Consider the following 27540-nt stretch of genomic DNA (forward strand, 5'->3'; position numbering starts at 1 on the left):
TCTCCCAAAACTTCCGGTGACTTCCGCTACCAGGCCTTGCAGGCCACCGATAGGTTGCTAGGGGGCAGAAGACCCGACAGTCCTTCTGCTGGCTTAGGTCAGAGCCTCCTCAATCTCCCTCCAGGTGGACAAGAGTGATGGAGTACGTGGATTGAAGTGAGCGATGTTGTTATTGAAACATGCATTTACAGTTGGTTGTTACGATGGCCAGTTGTTAATAGTAGTTGATGCTATCTATGTGTTATGCAGTCCTTTGCTTATGTCACTATCTCCTTATACCATGGGTGTCGAACTCATTTTACCCTGGAGGCCGCGTTCCGTCTTCAACAAGGTCCGGAGGTCCACACTGAAAATTGGTTATACTGTGTTTCCTTGCCATCAAAATAGCTAAACATAGTCCTCTATTCATCGTTTTTGTGTGTTTCCGATGCTCCCTGACTGTCTAGTGATTGTTAGCGAGCTGGACAGTCAAGAAACGGTATAAATATAGGTCCATTATCATTTCTACTGTTTCCATTTTTATTTTAGTAATTTTAAAGTACATTGAGTTAGACCCCCCCCCCCCCCCAAAAAAAATATATAAATAATAATAAATAATAATAAATCAGCTGCAGGTGTTTTATTACTCAAACCACCTGGATTGGACCCCCCCCCCAGGCCTTATTTTTGACATCCCGGCCTTATACAGTCAATATTATAATTGCTCTTTTGCTATTACTCAGAACCACATCCACCCCATACGTATGTCCTCTGGAAATAAAGTTTTCTATTGTGTGTAACTCTCTGTGAGGTTGCCTTATTCCTCTGAATGGAAAATATGTCGGGGGGGGTCACAGACCAGCCCAACTGGGGAACCGCTCTCTTTCACTGTTATGACTGTTCATAACACTGTTATGACTGGTTCATGAAGGCATTATGACAGGCTGCTTCAAGTAAGTGATGCACACAAGGACTTTGTCAATGGGAAAGAACATGTCTGTAAATAAAGCTTTGAAACCAAGAGAACATGCAAATCAACTCAGTAAAATACATTTATTGACAGTAAAAGTTCAGTCGTCTTAATTGTACCTCAATTTTTACACAAAAATATCAAAATACTTTACAGGGCATTAAATCTGAATATTGGCAAATTGTTGATTAATACTCTCTAACAAATACACTGTACATTGACAACAATGCTTGTCTTTTCTTAAATGCAGTGCTCAACTTAAATTTCATAAAACATTTTTTGAGAACAATGCATTTAAAAACTATGCGTAGTCAAACTTGGTATTTAGCTACTGATTTGCGAGACTTAACTGCATTTCATGCATTTTATGTCCCAAGAAGTTAGTTCCATTTTTGTCAAACTTCATTGAGAGAGGTGCTTAAATATGATGTAATACATAACAGATACACATAACAACATACGTACATAATAACATGGATTATCTTGGTTACCCAAACTTCAAAGCTTAGAAAATGAATGTGTCTATACACAAACACATTTAAGTATACAATTTGCACTCAAACAATAAAAAAAAAAAAAAAAGTATATATATATATATAAAAAAAAGATTTACATTTATTGGGCCAAATCGCCCCAGTGCAACATGGGAAAGATTCCCTTTCAAGATTCCTTCGAGGTACTCTTTCAGTCAAAACAACCTCTTCGACATGTTCTTTCCCAGATTTTTTTTTTTACCTTAATCGTACAACAACTCATAAGGACGTACTTGTTCAACCGCAGACCTCCTTCGGAAGTCCTGTCAATGTGGAAGAATAGGCTCATGTGTTGTCAACGTTAACATTCTCTTATCGTCTCGTTGCTACAGTATTTTAACCAACTAACAATAGTCGCTTGAAAGCTCCTCACTGTTAACTAACAACAAAAACAGAACAGATCTAATACTTACCGGATATCACATGTACGGGGAGGTCAATATCGAGGTCGCAAACGGAAAACTAACACACATTTGGAAACGATCGTTGACCGTAGTTAAATGAGGAAATGATCGAATAAGATTAGTAACGAACACTGCAAAGGAAAAATATTATTCCAGTCTAACAGTGAGTTAAAAGACCTGGGAGAACGGCCAATGTTAATAGGTTAACTTGATCCCAGCACAGAAGGACCTGTTGTTATGTGCCACACAGGAAAGGAGATGCAGTAAAGAAAGTTACATATTAGAGTTCCCGAGTTGCCTATGTGTTCTGAATGGTAACATTTTATAACTTGACATCATGATCTCAGTAGTAAGACATACTGTACATAATGGTGTTACTAGAGTGACGTAACAGATGTCATGGGCAGTCGTATCATAACAGATAAAGTCACCTGATGACAATTGAATCAACATTTGAACCTGATGACACCAATAAGAGTTTGAGTCACAATTGTATAAGAACATAGTCACAAATACCATGACTGCTATGTCATTACTATGACTGCATTTTTATAGATCTTAAGACAAAGTAAAGTGATACCATCTAACATGGGATGTTGCTTGTCAGTTCTTCTAAAACATTGAGCAGCATCTTAAGACACAATTTACAGATGATTTGAGACTTACCAATAAACATATTTTCATTTTACAATTGTTGACATTATCACCGTTGCCTATCAATAGTATAAATGGTAAGATTGAAAAGAGTGCTTTCGCCTAAATCTGAAATAACGGTAAATGTAACCAGAACAAAAACTAGATTAAGAAATGAATAAGACAAAAGAAGCTGCCTTTTGGCTGTTAAGTGTGAGTTGATTTTCCTCAGTAATTCTAGCGTTATTTTAAGGCATTGACAACTATACAGTATTGCTAAAAGAACAACTAGTTTCCCGGGCATCAACAGAACAATATGTACAACAGAAACAAATAAGAAAACACTAACACTTCAGGATAGAGTGCAAAATATTCATACTAATCAATCATTAACTTATCAGTTCCAAGTATCCAAATGTCCCTTATTAGGTTATATATCAGCAAAGTACACATGGGTTGAGGAAACAAAAATATTAATTTCTTACATATTTACTTGGGACAATTTTCAAATGTTTGGTTTCGTTTGATTAATCTTGGCAGCGGCACACATATTGAAGATCATACATTCTCTCTAAATTCTCAGGGGTGGACTGAGGCATAGTTCACACTCTACACTGCCAATGCCAGTCCCCAGATCATTTGATGCCAGCCTGTAGCTGTGACATTTAATAGGATAGAATAGGAATATCATAGTTGTATAGTATATGGGAGGGAAGAAAATGAAAGGAAGACAGACCTTGAGGAAGACAGTTGATGTTTAGAGAGGTTTCAGACAGATTGTCCTCAACAAGGATGTTTAGAGGGATACATTGGTTCCACAGGGGTATAATTGCTTAAGCGGAGGGTCAGTGCTTCAGTAAAGTTATGGCCTAAGGACACTTTGGCCCAAAACACTCACACCCAAATTCCAAGTTGACACTTAGCCCTACCCATAGGCACTCCAGGAGATCTAAAAGGATTGGATAGGTTTAAAGTTTACCATGTCTTCTGATTGGCTAGGTGGAATAGTCATCATGTTGTTTACGCCCATCGAATCATTTCAGATCTCAGGAAGTGCCTTGAGAGTAGCGGCTAGGGGTTGATTTGGAATTGATCACCAGAGTCCAATTTCTATGCTGGACCCCAATACTCTCCACATTTACCGTCAGGACACCAGAATCTCTGGCTCTTGCTACAAGAGTGAACCCAATTGGTCTAGCTAACAGATTAGTGCAATTCAATTACAGACCACTGTATTCATGCTCTCTGAAAGCTGCCTACACACACAGACCTGGAAGAAAAAAAACGTCCTCAAATAAAAGGAATTCAATGCATTAGAAATAAAACATAACCGTTTAAATCGATTCCATTATACATTCATAAAAGAGGGAGAAAGACAGAGATGATAGAAGACAGAGTTCAAGAGTCTTTCAGATGGAGATTAAAGGTGACATTAGTTTCTGATGGAACAGCTCAATTACTTTCCTTTCCCCTGCTATAGCTGCTGTTATAGCTGCAACAGTTCAGACACGAAGATAACATATCAGCCATTGTTGTCTCCGCCCTTCTCTCCCACCCCCTGAAATTAAACACATTTAAAACTGACCTGTGAGTTTAGATGTTCGGCCCACACATACATGTATCAACATTATATCCTCAGGTTTAACAGCATTACAAAGCAAGTCAACCTTCTAGAAAGGTTTATTCTTTAAGAAGTTTATTCTTTAAAGCTTCAGTCGATCAAGAATTGACATATACAATGGCCTATTCAAATAAGGAGTCTCGAACAACTGCATATCGGCACTCACCCCGGGCTTGTGAAGTGCATTCTCCTGCAGGCCGAAGAGGGGGTTTCCCTGGCCACCCTGCAGGGGCGAGGCCCCCAGGTTTGGGGACTGGGCAGTGGGGGTGGAGGTGAGGGCCCCGGTCAGTGTGAGGCGCTGTAGCTCCCTCTGCCACTGCTGCTGCAGCATCTGATAGACCACCACCTGCTGCTCCTGAGACACACAGCCAAATATATAAGGGACTTGAACATGGGTAGTGATATGCACATTCAAAATGAATCTACCGGTGCCGGGCCAGAAAAAGACTGCAGCATATACTGTTTTTTTTCTCCATTTCTTTTTCGGGACCAAAATAAACCTGACCATGGTCACACTCATTGAATAATTAGGGGTTAACAGTCAATCAGATTGGAACAGAGAAACTAGCGGCCATGAATAACTTGGGCAAAAAGAACGGCACTGATTGGCCTATAGGTGACACTGTCATAAGCAGTCTCGCTTTAAACCGTCATATCCACCGCCCTGTTTGACCTAGAGACTTGAACGTTTGAATGCACAGTTCCTTCAGTAAGTATTCACACCCCTTGACCTTTTCAACATTTTGTTGTTGTTACAGCCCAAATTTAAAATGTATTATGCAGTGTGTGTGCAAATATACCCCCCCCCCCCCGAACTCTGAATCCGTCAAAACCTTCTTCAGTTCACCTTTGCTATATGGAACAACCAGAGGCGCAGGGGCCATTCCCAAAAACACACTGCCAGGAGTGAAAGTAAGGTGGTACGGAAAAGATACAGCGTCCCGGGAAAACTAAATGGTGGGGGTACGCCTTATTGGTAAAACATGAGCCTGTAAAAATAGAACAAAATGTCAAAAGAACTGAAGGTTATTGCATCACTTTTCTTATTACCGCAATTTTTTTAAAAGTGCAAATGGACTTGAAAACGGGTCATATAGCCTACGCTCAAATGTGATGTGGTTTGAGGAAAACCCTGACAAGGCAGAGACGTGCCCGAACAGCAGTGGACGCATAAATGATGTCCTAACGACAATCGCCAAATGTCATTACACTTTTTGGTATTTTGTGTAACAGATGTCTCTTTCCCATTCACCATTATTTGGAGGCTGGGAATATGTTGCGAGTGGATGAACGTGCGCCGGTAGCCAAGTCACGGAGCCCTTTGAAGTGATTATTTGACAATCATATGAAAACATCATGACTGGTTGTGTTTATTACCACAGTAAATTGACATTCTGTCCTTGAGCTGTCCTTGTTTATTAGTCTTCTGTATTACTTCATGTTTGGCGTGGACCCCGGGAAGGCTAGCTACTGCTTTAGCAACAGCTAATGGGGATCCTAATAATACACCAAATTAAAGGTTATACATTTTAAAAGTTCAATTACAATTCTTTACAACTAGGCCCGCAGAGATCCTATTTGAATTAATAGAGATTCTATATGTTTTGGTGCACGACAGGACGTCCTGTACCGGGAAGAAAATAATTCCACTTTCACCCCTGCACAGAAGTACAAAGAATCTGAGGAGGAACAAGAGGGAGACTTCAAAGTTCAACCCTCATCCAGGTCCAACCCCCATAACCGGACACCAAAGACAACTCATGACCTCGTCCATCATAGGTCAGGAAAATCCAATCCAACAGCTCTTGGCTATGGTGCAAGCTTTAAAGACAACTGTTGAAAATCATGGAGTAATTTTGGAGAAGCTGAGGTTTCAGATGGCACCTTCTAGCACAAATTCCAGTCCGAAACAATACACCAACGCAGCTCCCAGCGTTGGCATTAGCTACACCCGATCAAGGTCAGGCAACACCTGAACCACTAGCAATGGGCTGCCATTCCAGGGCTGCAGCCGCCCCCTACCAATCACCTCTGCCACCTCACCTCCAGACTCATCCTATCCAACCTCAACCTATAGCGCCCCCTAACAAACCTAGCTCCAAAGAAAAAATCAGATATTACACGTCCATTTAAAACACTGCAAATCCAATCCACAGTTGCCCATCAACTTCAAACTTGTCATCACTATCATAGACATCCCTAAGACGAACCACACTGAATTTGGTAATAATATGTAAAAAAACAAGGAAAATATTAATAACTAATACTTTGCATATGTAACACTAATGCTCAAAATCATCTCATGAACCACATGTCAGATTCACTCCAGATGTTGTATTTAGAATCATGATTGCACATAAAGGAAGATAATTCCTACATGATCGAGTGATCTTCTGTCCTTTTTGTCATCCTGTGAACGCCATTCATTGCTGCTCACAGCTATATTTTAATAATGTACAGTAGAAGTCGGAAGTTTACACACACCTTAGCCAAATTCATTTAAACTTAGTTTTTCACAATTCCTGACATTTAATCCTAGTAAAAAAATCCCTGTCTTAGGTCAGTTAGGATCACCACTATATTTTAAGAATGTGAAATGTCAGAATAATAGTAGAGAGAATGATTTATTTCAACTTGTATTTCTTTCATCACATTCCCACTGGGTCAGAAGTTCACATACACTCAATTAGTATTTGATTGCCTTTAAATTGTTTAACTTGGGTCAAACGTTTCAGGTAGCCTTCCACAAGCTTCCAACAATAAGATGGTTGAATTTTGGCCCATTCCTCCAACAGAGCTGATGTAACCGAGTCAGGTTTGTAGGCCTCCTTGCTCACACACGTTTTTTTTCAGTTCTGCCCACAAACTTTCTATAGGATTGAGGTCAGGGCTTTGTGATGGCCACTCCAATACCTTGACCTGGTTGTCCTTAAGCCACATTTTGCCACAACTTTGGAAGTTTGCTTGGGGTTGTTGTCCATTTGGAAGACCCATTTGCGACCAAGCTTTAAATTCCTGACTGATGTCTTGAGATGTTGCTTCAATATATCCACATTATTTCACTCACGATGCCATCTATTTCGTGAAGTGCACCAATCCCTCCTGCAGCAAAGCACCCCCACAACATGATGCTGCCTCTTTGTCCCCATGTGCAGTTGCAAACTGTAGTCTGGCTTTTTATGGCAGTTTTGGAGCAGTGGCATCTTCCTTGCTGAGCAGCCTTTCAGGTTATGTCGATATAGGACTCGTTTTACTGTGGATATAGATACTTTTGTACCTGTTTCCTCTAGCATCTTCACAAGGTCCTTTGCTGTTGTTCTGGGATTGATTTGCACTTTTCGCACCAAAGTCCGTTCATCTCTAGGAGACAGAACGCTTCTCCTTCCTGAGCGGTATGACGGCTGTGTGGTCCCATGGTGTTTATACTTGCGTACTAATGTTTGTACAGATGAACGTGGTACCTTCAGGCGTTTGGAAATTGCTCCCAAGGATGAACCAGACTTGTGGAGGTCTACAATAGATTTTTTGAGGTCTTGGCAGATTTCTTTTGATTTTCCCATGATGTCAAGCAAAGAGACACTGGGTATGAAGGTAGGCCTTGAAATACATCCACAGGTACACCTCCAATTGACTCAAATTATGTCAATTATCCTATCAGAAGCTTCTAAAGCCATGACATAATTTTCTGGAATTTTCCAAGCTGTTTAAAGGCACAGTCAACTTAGTGTATGTAAACTTCTGACCCTCTGGAATTGTGATACAGTGAATAATAAGTGAAATAGTCTGTCTGTAAACAATTGTTGGGAAAATGACTTGTGTCATGCACAAAGAAGATGTCCTAACCGACTTGCCAAAACTATAGTTTGTTAAAAAGAATTTAGTGGAGTGGTTGAAAAAACTAGTTTTAATGACTCCAACCTAAGTGTATGTAAACTTTCTACTTCAACTGTATCTCTTATTTCGGTCGTGATAATTCATCCATTAATACGGTTTCAGTTTTATTTTAACTTCTTATGATGATCCATCTTATCATCATGGTTGTGTTGTATTGCGTTACCAAACATCAAGAGCATGTACTGCAAGTGTTTGCATGTCTGAGTGTGTTTGTAAGGCATGGTAGAGTCATTACTGGAGTGAAGTGCTGCTGGAGAAGGAGCTGCTTCTGCTGCTCAGACAGGAGGGAAGACCTGAAACACAACCATGTTCAATATTACTCATCATGGGACACTTCCAGTCCAAACAACACCTATCCAGTCAACCCATTAGTCACAACAAAAATCAATTACAGTAACAGCCTAGACCAGAATCAGTCAGCACAGCCAGTCACAACAGGACAATATAAAAATGTATCCCTGTCACAAAAAGAATGGCCGTGGCTATCACAACAACAACAACTGATCAACAGCAATCAACAAACAACATCCTCACAAAACAATCAACCAACACTATCACCAACCATTATACTTTTCTGGTGATCAGACAGAGAGGAGGTACTCACGGACTCATGCTCTTGGGGATTTGCAGGCCCTGTGCCAGTCCCTGGGGGCCCAAAGGAGGAGGCTGGGGCCGCAGGGCCGGCAGGGTGGGCTGGGGTCCGTTCTGGACAGGTGACTGGATCACCCCGTTCAGGTTGCCCAGCATGCCGTTCATGTTCAGCTGGGGACTTCCTGCTAGGGAGACCATGAGCCCGCCCACCATGGAACTGCTGGCCTGACTGAGGCCCCCCAGGCTGTCAGTCAAACCCCGCCCACCCAGCCCGTTCAGCAAGGGCTGGCCGAAGAAGGCGGGACTCTGCTGTGGGGGCGGAGTGCTCTGGAAGGAGAGGGAGGAGCTACTGCGGGAGGGACTACCAGAGTGGAGCTCCTAGAGTCGGAAGAGAAAAACACAGGGTAAAACTAATAGGACAGTTATGGTTCATCTAAAGGTGAAATCTGTGAGTTTCATTTCCCCATATTTCATATATTAACATTCCCTCAAATGTAATAACACCCATGCCCCGCCCACTTGAGGATTTGTCTTTTTCACCCATCTACTTCCTGTGTTTGAGGGGTGAAAATCCACTTGTCACTTCAATTTCGCTGGATCAATTGCTTTCATTTTACTCCTGTGACTCTTTCATACTCTTGATTATGCCTGTCGTTTTTTCCCGTTAACGTTCGTAATGACCTGTCAAACACACTCCGGTAATGGCTAAAATGGGCTCAATGAAATGCATTGTCTTTACACTGATTCTGTAAAAAACGCTAAATCTTGGTTAGGGATTTAACGCACCATCTTGACACCTCCATCACAAGAAAGATAACTTTATTTTAATGGGTGTTCATTTTTTTGCGGAATTTGGAAAAGTAATCCTTTAATACAGTTGAAATGTTTACAAATTAGAGGCTCTGAAATGAAAGCATCTTCTGAAAATGAACACTCGGATTATAGTGATATTAGTTTGTTTAGATAGGTGTAATCTAGAGCCAAGCGTGTTGATTTTTACTCTGAGGGTATCCTGCTATTGACACACTTGTTGAATTATGCAAGGGAACGTGAGAACAACAGGGGCAGCTAAGCCAGCGCAGGTGAGTGCAGGCAGGGTCGACAGAGGTCGTGTTTTGGGGGTTGCAGCCCTGTGCCACCCCTTTATGTTAATTTATTCCTATATACAAATCTAACCTGGTGTATTTATGCAAACGACGCATATAGAATCGTCTTTATTTTAACACAAAATATCCCCCAAAATACCTAATACAATAAGAACATTTATATATGAGTGCATTCTAATAAAGAAAAGTGACATTTTACAATAAATTGAATACCTGAATCCCTAAACTCATTATTCTTCCGTGCCAGTAAGATGAGTATCTTCATCCATTGTCCTTCTGTTGCATTTTTAGCTATTTAGATGACCGTTGCTACTCAATGTACAAACAAGTGGAGGCGGCACGTTTGATTGGAAATGAAACCCAGATATCCCCTTTAATGCTACAGTTGGGGATAAAGTGCAAGAGTATTGTATAAGTAACTATACAGTGGGTTCAGGTGTTGGCCGGTACTAAGTAAGGCGTGGTGGGCACAAAGGGGTTCTCACCTCGGATGAGGTGATGAAGGAGGTATCATTCAGGAAGCAGCATTTAGACAGGGGACTCTTATTGGTGCTGAGGGGGTCTATAGGGACGAGAGGTACACACACAGGGATATAGATACAGGGACAGGGTACCAACTACAACAACAAAAAAACACAACACACAACTGTCTAGATTATAATGACAAAAACAAGGTTTGTTTTGGGGGATGGTGACACTCTTTTCCAGACTAGCAAACTGACTCTATCAACGAATGAGGTAAGGAGGATGGGAAGCTTCCGAGAGGAGGTGAATGAGAGGAGGGTTTCCTGAGTCTGACCGTGTGCGGAGGAGAGGAAGCTGATGTGGGTGGTGGTGGGCACTAGGCCCTGGGCGGAGTGGTGGGAGTGGTGGACCTGCGGGGGGAAGGGACAGGCCAGCTCCACGTTGAGCAGCTGCAGCCGCTCCTTCTTGGCCGTCAGGCTGAGAATCTGGTCCTGGAGACGCTGGTTCTCCTGCTGCAGCGAGTGGAGGGACTGGAGCATCTCTACAACTGGTGGAGAGAGAGAGATGGAAAGGGGGAGGGAGAGGGGGGAAGAGACAGGGAAAAGGGGTAGGAAAGAAAGTGAGTGAGTGTAGAGCACTGTATTAGAGTCAGTTTCATTTTTTTGTTACAGTTTCCATACTAAGCCATTTTATTTTAAATATAATTTTTTTAACTAGGCAAGTCAGTTAAGAACAAATTCTTATCTACAATGACGGCCTAGGAACAGTGGGTTAATCGCCTTGTTCAGGGATAGAACGACAGATTTTTACCTGGTCAGCTCAAGGATTTGAACTTGCAACCTTTCGGATTTACTGGCCCAACGCTCTAACCTCTAGTCTACCTGCCGCTACCGGCCATGATACACTAATTATCATCGCAGAACAGCATAGCGCATTTGAAAGGATCTGAAAGCAAGCGTATCAGACTGACTCGGGTTGATAAGAATCCACTTCCTCTTCAAAGGGTCCAAAAATAAATTTCACAATCGGGTGTGTATGACCGACTGTGTCACAAAGGCAGACACATCGCCCAAAAAAGACCAACTGAAAATCCTCAGAGAATGAAGATATATTATAGACTGCCACAAAGAATCCCAGTGTACTTACTGTTGGCACCCATCTCTCCGTTGCCATGCTTCTCCAGGAGGAGCTCTATGTGGGAGCTGGATGGAGGGACGTTTTCAGGGTGACCTCTGACCCCAGGGCCCACACCCTCCCTCTGGTCAAACAGTAGAGGCAGACAGCTCATAGGAGACCTGAGAGAATAACAGTGGTAAATGAACAGGCATATGGCTACAGAGAACAGAAACAGATTGAAATGGAATAACGTTGGTATACAAGAGACAGAATGAAATGGAATGGTAAAGTATACACAAGTAAAAGTGACCGTATGAGAGAACAGTGTTGATAGTGGCAGTGAGAGAGAACAGTGTTGATAGTGACAGTATGAGAGAACAGTGTTGATAGTGGCAGTGAGAGAGAACAGTGTTGATAGTGACAGTATGAGAGAACAGTGTTGATAGTGACAGTATGAGAGAACAGTGTTGATAGTGGCAGTGAGAGAGAACAGTGTTGATAGTGACAGTATGAGAGAACAGTGTTGATAGTGGCAGTGAGAGAGAACAGTGTTGATAGTGACAGTATGAGAGAACAGTGTTGATAGTGGCAGTGAGAGAGAACAGTGTTGATAGTGACAGTATGAGAGAACAGTGTTGATAGTGGCAGTGAGAGAGAACAGTGTTGATAGTGACAGTATGAGAGAACAGTGTTGATAGTGGCAGTGAGAGAGAACAGTGTTGATAGTGACAGTATGAGAGAACAGTGTTGATAGTGGCAGTGAGAGAGAACAGTGTTGATAGTGACAGTATGAGAGAACAGTGTTGATAGTGGCAGTGAGAGAGAACAGTGTTGATAGTGACAGTATGAGAGAACAGTGTTGATAGTGACAGTGAGAGAGAACAGTGTTGATAGTGACAGTGAGAGAGAATAGTGTTGATAGTGGCAGTGAGCGAGAACAGTGTTGATAGTGACAGTGAGAGAGAACAGTGTTGATAGTGACAGTGAGAGAGAACAGTGTTGATAGTGGCAGTGAGAGAGAATAGTGTTGATAGTGGCAGTGAGAGAGAACAGTGTTGATAGTGACAGTGAGAGAGAACAGTGTTGATAGTGACAGTGAGAGAGCAGTGTTGATAGTGACAGTATGAGAGAACAGTGTTGATAGTGACAGTATGAGAGAACAGTGTTGATAGTGGCAGTGAGAGAGAACAGTGTTGATAGTGGCAGTGAGAGAGAACAGTGTTGATAGTGGCAGTGAGAGAGAACAGTGTTGATAGTGACAGTATGAGAGAACAGTGTTGATAGTGACAGTATGAGAGAACAGTGTTGATAGTGACAGTGAGAGAGAATAGTGTTGATAGTGGCAGTGAGAGAGAACAGTGTTGATAGTGGCAGTGAGAGAGGATAGTGACAGTGAGAGAGAACAGTGTTGATAGTGGCAGTGAGAGAGGATAGTGACAGTGAGAGAGAATAGTGTTGATAGTGACAGTGAGAGAGAATAGTGTTGATAGTGACAGTGAGAGAGAATAGTGTTGATAGTGACCGTGAGAGAGCATAGTGTTGATAGTGACAGTGAGAGAACAGTGCTAATAGTGACAGTGACAGAGAACAGTGTTGATAGTGACAGTGAGAGAACAGTGCTGATAGTGGCAGTGAGGGAGCAGTGTTGATAGTGACAGTGAGAGAGAACAGTGTTGATAACAGTGAGAGTAGAGTCAAACAGAAACTTACTGTGAGGAAAGGCTCTCTCGTGGCGAGTTGTCGTGACATGGGAAGCGACAGTCGTCCATCTCGGACTCTGAGAGGAGAGAGAGCAATCCCGATAAACTACCAGGTAGCTACAGTAGGGGAGAGTGGGGTAAGTTGAGCCATTTTTTACATTCAGCATCACTCCGTCAAGGGAAATATACTATGTCTTTCTGTTTTGAAAACATTGCTTGTCCAAAAAAAAGTGGTCTCTTCGCACAACTTAGCTGAGCTGTGGGACAGGGTAAGTTAAGTTGAGCTGTGGGACAGGGTCAGTTAAGTTGAGCTGTGGGACAGGGTAGGTTAAGTTGAGCTGTGGGACAGGGTAGGTTAAGTTGAGCTGTGGGACAGGGTAAGTTAAGTTGAGCTGTGGGACAGGGTAAGTTAAGTTGAGCTGTGGGACAGGGTAAGTTAAGTTGAGCTGTGGGACAGGGTAAGTTAAGTTGAGCTGTGGGACAGGGTAAGTTAAGTTGAGCTGTGGGACAGGGTAAGTTAAGCCGCATACACATTTCTGGACTAAATTAAATATATATATATATATTTTTTAAACCATGTCTATCTTAATTTCCCAGAACACAATTCAACACAATCACAATCGCTTTTTGTCTTTTAATCATTTTAAGCATCTTTTAACAGAGGCTTAACACCTAAGGCCCTGTTGTTACCTCATATCCCTGAGATAATGCCTTGATTTTTTCTGCCTGGGAAGAAAACACTTCAATTTGCTCAACTTGTCATTGGCTCAACCATTGGCTCAACTTACCACATGACCATTGGCTCAACTTACCACATGACCATTGGCTCAACTTACCCCATGACCATTGGCTCGACTTACCCCATAACCATTGGCTCAACTTACCACATGACCATTGGCTCAACTTACCCCATGACCATTGGCTCAACTTACGCCATGACCATTGGCTCAACTTACGCCATGACCATTGGCTCAACTTACCCCATGACCATTGGCTCAACTTACCCCATGACCATTGGCTCAACTTACCCCATAACCATTGGCTCAACTTACCACATGACCATTGGCTCAACTTACCCCATGACCATTGGCTCAACTTACGCCATGACCATTGGCTCAACTTACGCCATGACCATTGGCTCAACTTACCCCATGACCATTGGCTCAACTTACCCCATGACCATTGGCTCAACTTACCCCATGACCATTGGCTCAACTTACCCCATGACCATTGGCTCAACTTACCCCATGACCATTGGCTCAACTTACCCCCATGACCATTGGCTCAACTTACCCCATGGTCATTGGCTCAACTTACCCCATGGTCATTGGCTCAACGTACCCCATGGAAACATTTTGACTATATTATCCCACACACAAAATGATGCACTTTCATGCTAGGTTTAGGATCTCATACTGAAGCTTATAGAGACCCAAACTGATGTAAAGAACAATCTTAAAATTGTCTATTTTGGTTTAGATACAAGCATCATGAAACCTCTAACACAATAAATTAATTTGACTTAAATTTATTTTTACCTAACTTGCTAACCACTTTTTCCATGTGATTTCTTCCGTCACAGACTGAAATGAAGACCTCTTCCTAAATATTTGGTCAAATTATTCATTTTGTGTATGGTTTCCTAGCAACAAGGGTGGCTCAACCTACCCCTTTGTCTCAATTTACCCCACTCTCCCCTATGTAACTTCATAGCAAACATAAGTATCTCACTAACGAGTGTGTGTGTTACCTTGAAGTGAGGTCTGGGCTTGGCTCAGTAGTGAGGGCAGTGTACGGGCAGTAGAAAAGACCCTGCCAAACGGCTGAGAGGAGCTGAGGCTGTAGGAAGAACTGGAACATGGAACATGCACCTACAAGGGTTTAACACACACAGAACAAAGTTAGGATCTCATTTACCTGGCAACTGAATACCAGTGGGATACTATTTTAGTTGTAACATGATATCGTTGATAAGCTCAGTCATGGGCTGCGTTTCAAATGGCACTATATATTCCCTGCATAGTGCACTACTTTGACCAGATGCCTATGCGCCCCGGTCAAAAGTAGTGCACTACAGATGTAGGATCATAATTTGATCACCCTGTTGCAGGAGAACTTTCCTGCAATGCAGGACATTTTTAACTTGCCGTGTATTTGAGGTTGAAAAAGGCGCCCGAAGTTTGTAATTTCCACTTTGAAATGTCAGACTCCTTTACGAAAAAACCTATCAACCCCTACAAAAGTGTCCATTAATTAAAATCCACATAATAATTCATATTTCCTGCAGAAGCAGGATACTTTTTCTGCTGTAGCAAACTGGCTCAAATGAAGATCATACATCTGTATATAGGTAATAGTGTGCCATTTTTAAGAAGACGAAAGCTCTGCTACCTGACCCGAGCTCGACGGGCTCTGACATTATACATGAGAGTTAGGGCCGGGTGGGGCCTGTTTTTTCATAAATAACTAGGGTATGTGCCGGGCCCGGGTATCACTAAATTGATGACAAAAATGTTGAAGCTGAGCCATTTGCTTATGCTCTGCTGCGCAGTACAGTAATATTTGGCTCAGCTCGCAACATGATGTCAGAAGTGCTTCCACCTCATCAAATATAAGGCCGGAGAGATTATTTCACAGAGTTTCGAGTGACGAAAAGTATCTAACAGCTAACTGCTCTCTCATGCCTCCTCATTGAGCAGAGTAGCCCAAGCGGAGCCGTTGCTATGGATACTCACAGACTCAGAGCCGCCATGAGCAGAGCAGGGAGCTCGTGGCGGACAGAGAGGAGCGGCTAATGGATTGACTAACGCAGGAAGTTATTTCTGATTTTGGCCAGGGCCGGGCCTTAAATTTGGCAGAAGCAACCGGGCCTGGGTAGGGTAGAGCCTGAACGTCGCGGGTATGGGTAAAGGCTCGAACGCAGACATGATGTTGATTTCCCGGAGTACCTGTGGGTTGAGGGCAGAGTTGACTGGTTGAAGTGACAGTGTGGAGACGTGAGATGGCAGGAGTCCTGAAGAGAGAGCGGTGCTACATACGCCTCCGCCCAACGATAGAGGGGTGTTACAGACACTCCCACTCAAAGACAGAGGGCCCTCGTGACAGGTGTAGATTCCTAACCAAGAGAATAGTATCAGACCTAATTCATAAATGCAATTCATTTATAGAACACACACACAACCGCACACCTAAAAGTGTTGAGGTCATATCTTGTCAGAGTAGAGCAAAAGCAGGATGTCATCCCAGCCATTGACGCACATGCTCTCTCTGTTGACACTGCACACAAAACCACAATCTAACAAATCTCTTAACGACGCACAGATCACTAACTACCTAAGATTTACTACGCACGTGCAAAGTCTGCACTTCTAGTTCTGCTCAAGAAGTCATAAGCAAAAAGCGTTATACATACAAGGGTTATTTCCTCTGATTTTTACTCAATCTCTTACTCCTCTTCATCCTTTTCTTTCTCTGTCGTGCAAATATGTACAAGCTTAAATCTGGCCGCCATTTTCTAAACGAGGCATCTTGCTTCCTGAACATCTCTAAATACACATACTTGATGATGTGTACGTTCATCATCCACAGCCACAATACATAGAAGTGCTGTGTATTATTTTCACATGCAAGTGCACACAGGAAGCTAGAGGGCTACCACACAGAGACTACGCCCGCTCAAGACGGATCTGGTGAGAGACTCACCGGAGCCGAGCAGCGTATTGCCGCTAGAGGAAGTGGAGGAGGAGGGGAAGGAGGAGGAGGAGAGGGAGGAGGTGGGCAGGGTGGAGGAGTATGCTGTGTGGGGGAGGGAGGAGGAGCTGGGGAAGAGCGAGGAGGACGAGGTGGAGGAGGAGGTTAGGGAAGGAGGTGGAGCAGGAGCCGTGTGGTGACGGTACTCCTCCTCTCGCCTCTCCATCCGCTCCCGGTTCTTGCTCCCCCGCGGGCGCCCCGGGCCGTGCCGGCTCTTCTTGTTGCCACGGTGCCTCCTCTCCCGGTGTGTTGGCAGCGGTGGTGGGGGCGTGGCCTTGTCCTCCTCTAGGTTGGCCTCCTCCAGTATAGGGGGCGTGGCTAGGTGCGGGGACTTGAGAAGCGACTTGGAAAGCTTGTAGTCCCCCGAGGAGGAGGAAGTGATTTTGCGGAGCTTGCTGCTGCCGCTGCCTATCCCAGCCGAGGAGGAAGTGATGCGCATGATGGAGCCGAAGGTGGAGATGGTGACCTTGGTCTCGAAAGAGTTGGTCTCGCCCTCTGACCTCTCGTGACCCTGCGACGACCCTCCGTGAGGTCCGTCAACCGGGGTCAGGGCCGGGGGCTGCAGAGAGGCCTTGTTGTGGTATTTACTATTGTCCAATTCCTCCTCCACTTCTTTCTCTTCTTCCTTTTCCTCCTCCGCTTCCTCGTCATCTTCCTCAGGCGCTGTTCGTCTGGTCCGCTCGTCCCGGGGCTCCTCGGCGCCGCGCTCGTCCGCTCCTCGGTCGGGGTCGCGCTCCAAACGAGAGGTAGAGGAGAACGGGAGGAGGTCTTGGGAGCCGCCACCTGGGAATACACACCGTAGTTATTCCTAAACACAATAAGTAGACAACACTATACGGTGCAGTTATACCTAAACCCTTATAAAACACACGTTCAGACTAAACACAGTGAAGGTATACCAAAACATAGAGTTCTGCACTAGAGAGTTGGTTATTCACAAACAGAACTGACTGAGAAGTTGCTTGGACACAAAACGGCAGGTTAGTTGGCCCATAAAGGCTTTGTACCCGTGTTGAAGGGACTGGAGGAGCAAGAGGAAGAGGAGCAGCTTCCTGTCTTCTTACTGCGGTGTCCCAGCTGGCCGTGAGAGCTCAACCTCTTCAAATTCCCCTCGCTGTCCTTGTTGCTGTGGTGACCCGACGACAACTAAATCAACAGCACAGAGAGGTGACGGGTGGGAAATGTGTCATTGGAGATCGAGAAGCGGTTTGATGTCATAGATTAAAGCCCTTTACGCTCGTTAGAAAGTATTGCGAGACGGTCCTGTTAGAGAGTTCAACCAAGGACCTCACCTGAATAAAAAACATTTTCTCAAATGTATCCACTTAGGAACGCACAATAGTTCAAACTATTTAGGAAACCAAATGGTTATACTCGGTCAATGATGGAAGAGGATTGGTGGATGTGGGGAAAGACGAGAGGAGAAAGAGAGAGTTAAGAGAGGTTAGAGACAGAGACTGAGGGCATTTAGGGGTGTACATATTGGGGTTGGCTTTACCTTGTCCATGCTGCTGGACAGTGAGGACCCCAGACCATCAGATGACTTTTTATGCCTCTCCTTTTGCCTCACCTTGTCCTTGTGACTCTGAATGAAACCCAAGGGAGAGGCTGAGGATTTGAGCATTCATGCAAATACACCAATACAAAGCCACACCAAGCAATAGTCAAATGCACGTTCAGTATGTACACAACAATACACAAGACACTCACCTTCCTGAGCCTGTGGTGGTGGGAGCCGTGTTTGTCCTGGGCGGGGGACGTGGAGCCCCCCCTAGAGTGGCCGAAGGAGCCGCGTTCGGTGTTCTCTCCACTGGAGCGCATCTTCCTCTGCTACAGGACCCCGCCGAGGAGTCAGAGAGTCAGAGAGTCACACTGCTGCCAACCGTGACGGTCACAGGGGCAAGTACAGCTATAGGGGCAATAGCTGGACGGGCAATCGGCTAGAGCTACAGGGGAAACTAGAGGGCGGAGACTATTTCTCCACGCCGGCTTGAAAAGCTATGTCTCCTTGCCTTCCTCAACGCAGTATGTGAATGTTACAAACCCAAGTGGAAGTGGAAGTCCTTTCCAAAGCCGTCTCAATACCCAACACAACCCATTTACACATTTCATTCCATTTAAATAAATAAGAATTGGAGCTCTCCTAAAAAGCTGAAAAGAGACTTGAATAACTCTGCCAGTCTCTTACCATCTTGATGTAATGGTGCTTGCAGTAGCCACAGTACTTGACGTTGTCAGCCTCGGGGCCCTCCTCCTCACACAGCAGGCCAGCCATCTGAGCACTGCACAGGATCAGACAGTCAGACAGATGGGAGAGGACACACACACACACAAAAGCATGCACGCACAGTCACGCACACACAGTCACGCACACGCAGTCACGCACACACACAGACCACTCACCAGGTGACGTGGAAGGCTTGTCGACAGCCCTGCCGGTTGCACGTCATGCAGGCCCCACACGCAGCCTTGCTCTCTCGCCCATGGTCCTCACAGATATAACACGTCTAAAGAGAGAGGAGGAGGAAGATGAAAAAGAAGGATGACTGACCAGAACAGATCTCCTCTTATCAACGTCAGATGTCATGTCCACCTGAAATCCCTCACAGATCTAATGGGCACACTTAGCTATGGAAGGGAAATCAGGTCGTTCAAAGAAATTAATGCTTTTTTTGCATTAAATAAAAAGTTATGACTACTTAACTACCTAATTGGTGGAACGACCAATTTGTATCTATGCCAAATGGCATCCCATTCCCTATAGAGCGCACTACCTTTGACCAGGGCGCATAGGGCTAAAAAGTAGTGCACTCTACTCTGGGCTCTGGTCAAAAGTAGTGCACGACATAGAGAATAGGGCTCCATTTGGGACACAGCCAGTGTGATACTGTTCCACTGTATGGGCCTCACCAGTGCCCAGAGTCCCACACTAGCCTGTCATTGATATCAGCCTGTTATGAAACATTCTACCCCCCCTACTCCTCTTCACACCTCGCTCCCCTACGGCTACCCTACGGCTATTACCCAGACAGAGGGGGCTGGCTGTCTGCCTAGCAACAGGTGCTGGACAAAAGAACAGCGGGCCTCCTTACCTTTCTTCTCTTCTACCCCTCCTTCCCTTCATCTACCCCCTCCTTCCCTTCATCTACCCCCTCCTCCTCCCCTTGTGAGCCATATGCATCATGGGCCAAAGGGAAACAGGGAAACTGCATTTTTGGAGCTACTGTAAAGGAGGGAGGGAGGGTGGTGGGCTTATTGAGCCCTCACCCGTTGTCTGCGTCCCAAAAGGCTCCCTATTCTCTGTGTGGTAAAACCACTTTTGACCAGGGCCCATTTTGGATCGTGTACTATTTGGGACACGGCCCATTGTCCACTCAAACGCTCTAAGAATGCAGGGCAGCAAATCCTTGATGAATGGCTCTGACAACCCAGACCAGAGAGGTGCAAGCCATTTACTGTAGCTGCCCCTGACATGGTGGCGCGAGGCCACTACCAGACGAGCACCCACTATCGTTCAGCAGCAGGCGTCTACGTAGCTTCCCATTGACTCGAATAGAACTGTAATCCAATCATATAAAAGCTTTCATTCAAAAACAAATCTGTCTGATGGGCATATGCTGAATATAGATTTTTCCACAATAGCAATCACTCAAGACCATTAGGCCTGAAAGCATGCAGACAGTGGTGGGATACATGGCCCGTGACTATCCAGATGCCAACTCTAAAGGCTAAACTTGCAGAGAGGACTTAGGAAAAGCTCTGGATGATCTCATGAAAGCTTTGCCCCGTGCAAAAAATATACTGTATACTAATGACTGCGTGCAAATCACAAAAACGCCCCCACGAGTTTCTGTGGAATTTTGAAGGGAAGCACAGAGATGGACAACCATTTACTCTGGCTAAAGAAACGATATCTCCAATTTCATTCAATCGTTTTAGGCCAATAAAATGCATTTCAAATGACGGTCAGAACGTCCTTCACAAAAGACAAACAAGGCTATAAAAGTGGAAGTGAACAGTGACGAATACCTTGATGTATCTGTCGTGAGGGACGTACTGTAGTACGATAGGCTCCATGGTGAGAACGTTGGCGAACTGCACCTCGGGAATGTAGAGTGCACAAACCACATGGGCCCAGCCTGGAGAGAGAACAGCTCACATTAGTACAGACACACACACACACACACACACACACACACACATTAACACGGACACATTATATGTTTGTAAGACAAGGGAAACGTGGAGGATGAAGAATAGAGGAAGGAAAGTCAGCGTCCAGTAGTTTACCTCCACTGTCTGTCCTCTTGAGGGCGCCATCTTTGTGAGGGCACAGCTCACATCTCTGATGAGAAATGAGAGCACACCTCACAATAACCAACTACGCACAGTAGCTTCAATATTACACTGTACTACCAGTGTTATTTACTATGACTGGCAGGGATATCCTGTACATTGATAGAGATTTGAAAGAGTATACGGATAATATATTGATATATGGGATATAAATACTCACCACTCTGGCAGCTCTCTCCTGAGACTCACATTTTCGACAGAACCATGGGCCAGTGGGCACCTGGACAATACCATAGCACGCTGTGACACACACACACACATAAATAAAGACACAAATACAGACAAATCATTAGTCTACCACTCAAATGAATGAGACACAAACAAGTTACCTAACTTATTAGTTATGTAACTAACTAACTTCTTGGTATACCTTCAACTTTTAATTAAACTTTTTTTTTTTTTTTTACTGTTGAGAGCAAGCATAGAGTAAGTAAGTAGCCTTGCACGAGCCTTGGCTTGTAGGAGCCGGAACGACTCATAGGAGCAAGAGCCAATCTCCTGTTTCCGTAGCGACCCCCTGGACAGGATGCTAGTCTATCACTGGGCTTTACCCCCAATCTATCTCCTTAATGCTGAGTTCCAAGCAGAGATGCAACAGGACCCATTTTACAGTCTTTGGTATGACTCAGCCGGGAATCAAACTCCCAACCCTTTCAGGACAGACACTCTTACCACAAGGCCACTGAATCGAGAGAAGGCATAGCCAGGGCATAAAGTTAAGTGTCACAATGATTTATATATTTCTTATTCCCGAGATGATCCCAATATTGATAGGCTATTGATGTAGGTCACCTTTTTCAAAGAGTGGTGGCTGTTTGAACGCAACCATAGTGGTTTTACTTTGCAAGACATAGCCTGATTAATAATACTATGACGTGAATAACAGTTTGTAAACTCAAGATTGTATCGTGTGTCGACGATATTGTTATTGATGTTTCCTACATAGCACAATAAATAAAAGCCACGGGGTATATACTGCGAAGGTGTGCACTACTCTTATAGCCTTACAACCGTAAAGATGTACACATTAAATCATAATTCATGGCTCTTATTCGAATCAAAACTCATGGACATATTGAGTGGCTACATTGCTGCAGGGCTGAGATACAAAGATGTCAACAAAGAATGTGGATGCATCGTTGAGGAAACAATTCATCCGGAAGGCCCGATAGGCCAGCTAGTCTGCTGCTCCAGTAGTAGCAAATGCTTCCTAACGATGCGTAACTTTGGATCGAATAATAGCCATTCTACCAAAACCGCAATAGTCCGCGCCATAAGGTCTCGATGAAATGTTATATGTCCCCTCTCGCACCACGGCAACGCGTGTTAAAGGAAAACACCCCCTCCCACATAAACACAGACAGACACGCACGCACGTAGGCACGCACCACCCCATCCTTCCCCCAATACCGTAATTACATTGTAGTATAGCAAGCTAGTTACCCTGGTGAACAGCGACGCTGCACCCGTGCCCATCACAGTATACAAGAGGATTTTCAGCCCAGCCTCGCTCATCGGAACACACGCAGCAACCTCCAACCATTTCCCGCATACTGTTCCCATACGGTATTTGATACGGTTTTGCGGCGACTTAAATCGCCAGGGTGTCAAGTAGTCCCTGACTTCAACAGTGTATCAAACATGGTAGTCGGTAGTCGTGCTACACTGCATCCAAGAATGAATTTCAGCGTGGGGGTTTCGGTGTACAGCGAGTTTTTCCGTGATGTCTTCCCGTCCCCTGTAGAACCGATGCAGTGCGCATGCCCACATCTGCAGAATAGTCTCACGGTGTGAAGATGACAATATTTCCATCCCTTGAAGTTGTGTGTCCTCAGTTGTCCATGCTCAATGACAAAATGTATGTTCCCTTTCTACATTAGAATGACCAAACAGCCCGATCTCCTGCTGTCGAAAAGCAATAATGACAAGTGTAGACTAAAGCGTGCCTCTTCTCTTTGAACGGTAGATTTAAAAAAGCACTTTAAATGCATAGCGCCATCTTTAGGGATCAGACAAAACAGAAATGTCTTGGCCTACTTGCCTAAATGGAATACCCAGAGATAGTTTGGGGAAACCGTTAATATCATTCAACAATATGTAGTCCAGGCCAACTACTTTTGTCGATTTATTTAGAGACTTTATAACAACTATATCCAATATGTAGGCATATTAAAAAGTTATCATAACAATAGTCCATAAAACAGAATCAGGTAACGTATGTTGTATTAGTGGCGTTATAAAGTCTCATAATGATGGTTGCTTAATCAGAGGTCAACAAAATACAATTATAGGCTAATAATGCGTTTTATTAGGCACTTGTGTAATGTAAAGCATTGTTGTAAAAGCTGAGACTGCAAAGCCTTACATGACTTATTACATGATCTTTCTCAGAAAGTGAAGTGAACTATGTTAGAGATGAATGCATAAACATGTGAAAAATACAACACAATATAATAATGTCTGCAATAGCCTTGTAATCCAACGTTTTAATAGAAGTTTACAGCAGACCTCAAAAACAACGGATGTCATTCTCTTTCCTTGGAATGACAGACAGTCAGTCAGCCTGTGAGACTTTTAATAGCCATGTTTTTTTCAAATATTCAGCTCTGGCAACAACATCATTGGCATAATTCCCTCCAGTGGTTTTAGCGTCCACCTGCTCATATGAGGAGATGCTGCCAGCCCCCATATTGTAGGCTGCCAAAGCCCATGAAAAACATACACACAATAGGTTGAACATAAACACAATAGGTTGAACATAAACACAACAGGATAGTAGCTGCGTACGGTACTACAACATGTATGATTCATCAGCTCAATCCAGGAGTGAGTCAGTCAATACATTTCAGCTTCTGCTCCTTGGTCAGGTGAGGCTACTTCTTTTCTCGACATCTGAATAGGAGCCAACCAACATCTGTGTGCCTTTGGTCGACATGTTCCCGACTGTCCCATGCCCCCCCCCTCCCCCTTTTGGACTGTGGCAGCGTTTGTCAACCTCGAAAAATAACAGAGATCTCCAATGGAACTGTAGATTCTGTAAACTCATAGTGTATTGTAGAATGTTCATCAAACAATAGTGGGGCGGCAGCGTAGCCTAGTGGTGCGAGCGTTGGACTAGTTAACCGAAAGGTTGCAAGATTGAATCCCCGAGCTGACACGGTACAAATCTGTCGTTCTGCAACAAGGTACAAATCTGTCGTCCCTGAACAAGGCAGTTCACCCACTGTTCCTAGGCTGTCATTGAAAATAATAATTTGTTCCTAACTGACTTGCCGAGTTAAATAAAGGTCAAATAAAAAAAACAAGTCATTCCACATTAGACATGACCTCCTGGGAAGCAGTTGTGTAAACAAATGTTTGAAATTGAACAACCAGATTACAATAATGGGTGTAAAAATGACGTCTCTACAACCTGCACATAATCATGATTGTAATTATGCCATTTCAACCCTTGATCCAGAGTCTCACATTCATTCTCAAAGGTTTATATTACCTGCATTAGCCCATGGGCATTTCCATTGTCAACCTGAGCGATTGACCAGTCCTGTCCCACCCCTGGACTCTCTAGAGACGATACCACCGAGGACAGCTGGGTCCACTCCATACCTTTGCCCTGCACTGGTGATGCGGCCCTTGTACTTGTCCACCTAGAGCCGATCACGCTCTGCCATTTCATGAGATGCTGACACGCCTTGATGATTCATTGCAAAGAAAAATAAGAATGTTATTACCATTCTGTGTTTGCTTTTCTATCAAATGGAATTTTTAGATGAATGTATATGTGACATGGTTTAGGTCTTGCCCAGAAATAAGCCAAAAGCGTGCTAATTCAACAAGACATAACCATGTCACATATAGACTAGCGGTATTGATTATTTGTGTGTACTGAATTTATACATACAATACCAGTCCAAGGTTTGGACACCTACTCATTCCAGGGTCTTTCTTTATTTTGGCTATTTTCCACATTGTAGGATAATAGTGAAGACACCAAAACTATGAAATTACGCATATGGAATCATGTAGTAACCAAAAAAGTGTAAAACAAATCTAAATAGATTTTATATTTGAGATTCTTCAAAGTTGCCACCCTTTGCCTTGATGAAAGCTTTGCACACTCTTGGCATTCTTTCAACCAGCTTCATGAGGTGGTCACCTGGAATGCATTTCAATTAACAGGTGTGTCTTGTTAAAAGTTAATTTGTGGAATTTCTTTCCTTATTAAATTCATGTGTTTGAGCCAATCAGTTGTGTTGTGACAAGGTAGCGGTGGTCTACAGAAGATAGCCCAATTTGGTAAGTCCATACTATGGCAAGAACAGCTTAAATAAGCAAAGAGAAATGACAGTCCATCATTATTTTAAGACACGAAGGTCAGTAAATCTGGAAAATATCAAGAACTTTTAAAGTTTCTTCAAGTGCAGTCGCAAAAACCATCAAGCGGCTTTAATGAAACTGGCTCTTATGAGGCCTGCCACAGGAAAGGAAGACCCAGAGGTACCTCTGCTGCAGAGGATACGTTCATTAGAGTTAATTGCACCTCAGATTGCAGCCCAAATACATTCTTCACAGAGTTCAAGTAACAGACACATCTCAACATGAACTGTTCAGAGGAGACTGTGTGAATCAGGCCTTCATGGTTGAATTGCCGTGCCGCAAAGAAACCACTACTAAAGGACACCAATAATAAGAAGAGACTTGCTTGGGCCAAGAAACACGAGCAATGGACATTAGACCGGTGGAAATTTGTCCTTTGGTCTGATGAGTCCAAATTGTAGATTTTTGGTTCCAACCGCCGTGTCTTTGTGAGACGCAGAGTAGGTGAACGGATGATCTCCGCATGTGTGGTTCCCACTGTGAAGCATGGAGGAGGAGGTGTGGGGCTGCTTTACTGGTGACACAGACTGATTTATTTAGAATTCAAGGCACACTTAACCAGCATGGCTACCACACCATTCTGCAGTGATACGCCACCCCATCTGGTTTGCTCTTAGTGGGACTATCATTTGTTTTTCAACAGGACAATAACCCAAAACACACCTCCAGGCTGTTTAAGGGCTATTTGTCCAAGGGGAGTGATGGAGTGCTGACTCAGATTATTATTATTATTTTTTAAATTCAACCTTTATTTAACAAGGCAAGTCAGTTAAGAACAAAACCTTATTTACAATGACGGCCTACACCGGTCAAACCCGGACGACGCTGGGCCAATTGTGCGCCGCCCTATGGGACTCCCAATCAGGGCCGGTTGTGATACAGCCTGGATTCAAACCATAGGGACGCCACTAGCACTGAGATGCAGTGCCTTAGACCATTGCACCACTCGGGATATGACCTGGCCGCCTTACCTCAATCCAATTAAAATGGTTTGTGGATGAGTTGGACAGTAGAGTGGAGTAAATGCAGCCAACAAGTGCTCAGCATTTGTGGGAACTCCATCCAGATAGTTGGAAAAGCATTCCTCATTAAGCTGGTTGAGAGAATGCCAAGAGTGTGCAAAGCTGTCATCAAGGCAAAGGGGGCCTACTTTGAAGAATATCAAATATAAAATATACTTTTTTTTGTGTTATTTCATACTTTTGATGTCTTCACTATTATTCTACAATGTAGAAAATAGTAAAAATAAAGAAAAACCCTTGAATGAGTAGGTGTGTCCAAACCTTTAAATGGTATGAGGCACCAGTAGGGTAGCCTAGTGGTTAGAGCGTTGGACTAGTAAACGAAAGGTTGCAAGTTCAAATCCCGAGCTGACAAGGTACAAATCTGACGTTCTGCCCCTGAACAGGCAGGTAACTCACTGTTCCTATGCCGTCATTGAAAATAAGAATGTGTTCTTAACTGACTTGCCTGGTTAAATAAAGAAAAAATAAAGTGTCAATTCTCCCAATTTGTGTAATCATCAATCAAAGCAATTTCTTGGACGCAGATAAGTTATACCTTGATTTAGTCAGTAGATGTCACTGTGAGCCCTATTCCATTGTGCATCGTATGTCCACAAGGCCGTCCTCCATTACTTGGGGAGGACGGCCTTGTGGTAATGGCTGGAGCGGAATCAGTGGAATGGTATCAAACACAGTTGCTCTGTTTCCCAGGCAATATTATGAGCAGTTCTCCTCTCAGCATCCTCCACTGCTGTCTGTGTAAGTAAATTGCTGCCGGGTAAACTTGTTTTAAACTTGTGGAAGATAGGGAACGTTACAGGGACACTTGGGCAGATAGAGAAAGTTAGACAATGGACTGGGTCATCAAACGAGGGAAGAAACAATGACTGGATGTATGCTTTTCTACCATTGACACCCACCCCACCTCTCTACCCTTCTATACTCCCCTTTCAACCTATAGGAGTCAGTTCTGTTGTTTCTATTACCGTTTACTCTCAACATTGACAAATATCTATTTTGCATCATTGTTTTTAATGCAGA

The 27540-nt window shown here is 43.8% G+C and overlaps 1 protein-coding gene across 2 annotated transcripts; it reads right to left on the reverse strand.

Moving 5' to 3' along the window:
- Positions 1-1013: 1013 nt before the first annotated feature.
- On the reverse strand, positions 1014-23022 carry LOC109865282 (protein AF-17). Of its 2 annotated transcripts, XM_031799370.1 has the most exons (20): positions 22562-23022; positions 21279-21358; positions 21053-21107; positions 20792-20901; positions 19166-19269; positions 18951-19044; positions 18473-18592; positions 18261-18347; positions 17770-17908; positions 16715-17545; positions 15961-16127; positions 14763-14883; positions 13023-13089; positions 11343-11491; positions 10531-10743; positions 10217-10293; positions 8639-9003; positions 8270-8327; positions 4307-4495; positions 1014-4077 (listed from the first exon to the last, which is right to left on the reverse strand). In XM_031799370.1, exons 1-20 carry the CDS (start codon positions 22668-22670, stop codon positions 4042-4044), a joined length of 3171 nt encoding a protein of 1056 aa, XP_031655230.1. In that variant the 5' UTR covers positions 22671-23022; the 3' UTR covers positions 1014-4041. The 2 variants fall into 2 exon arrangements, with proteins under 2 accessions (XP_031655230.1, XP_020308974.1); XM_020453385.2 differs by having other exon boundaries at positions 1014-4495.
- Between the last annotated feature and the right edge of the window lie 4518 nt (positions 23023-27540).

The sequence above is a fragment of the Oncorhynchus kisutch genome, linkage group LG20, assembly GCF_002021735.2.
Source record: "Oncorhynchus kisutch isolate 150728-3 linkage group LG20, Okis_V2, whole genome shotgun sequence".
In the NCBI taxonomy this organism is placed as follows: domain Eukaryota; kingdom Metazoa; phylum Chordata; class Actinopteri; order Salmoniformes; family Salmonidae; genus Oncorhynchus; species Oncorhynchus kisutch.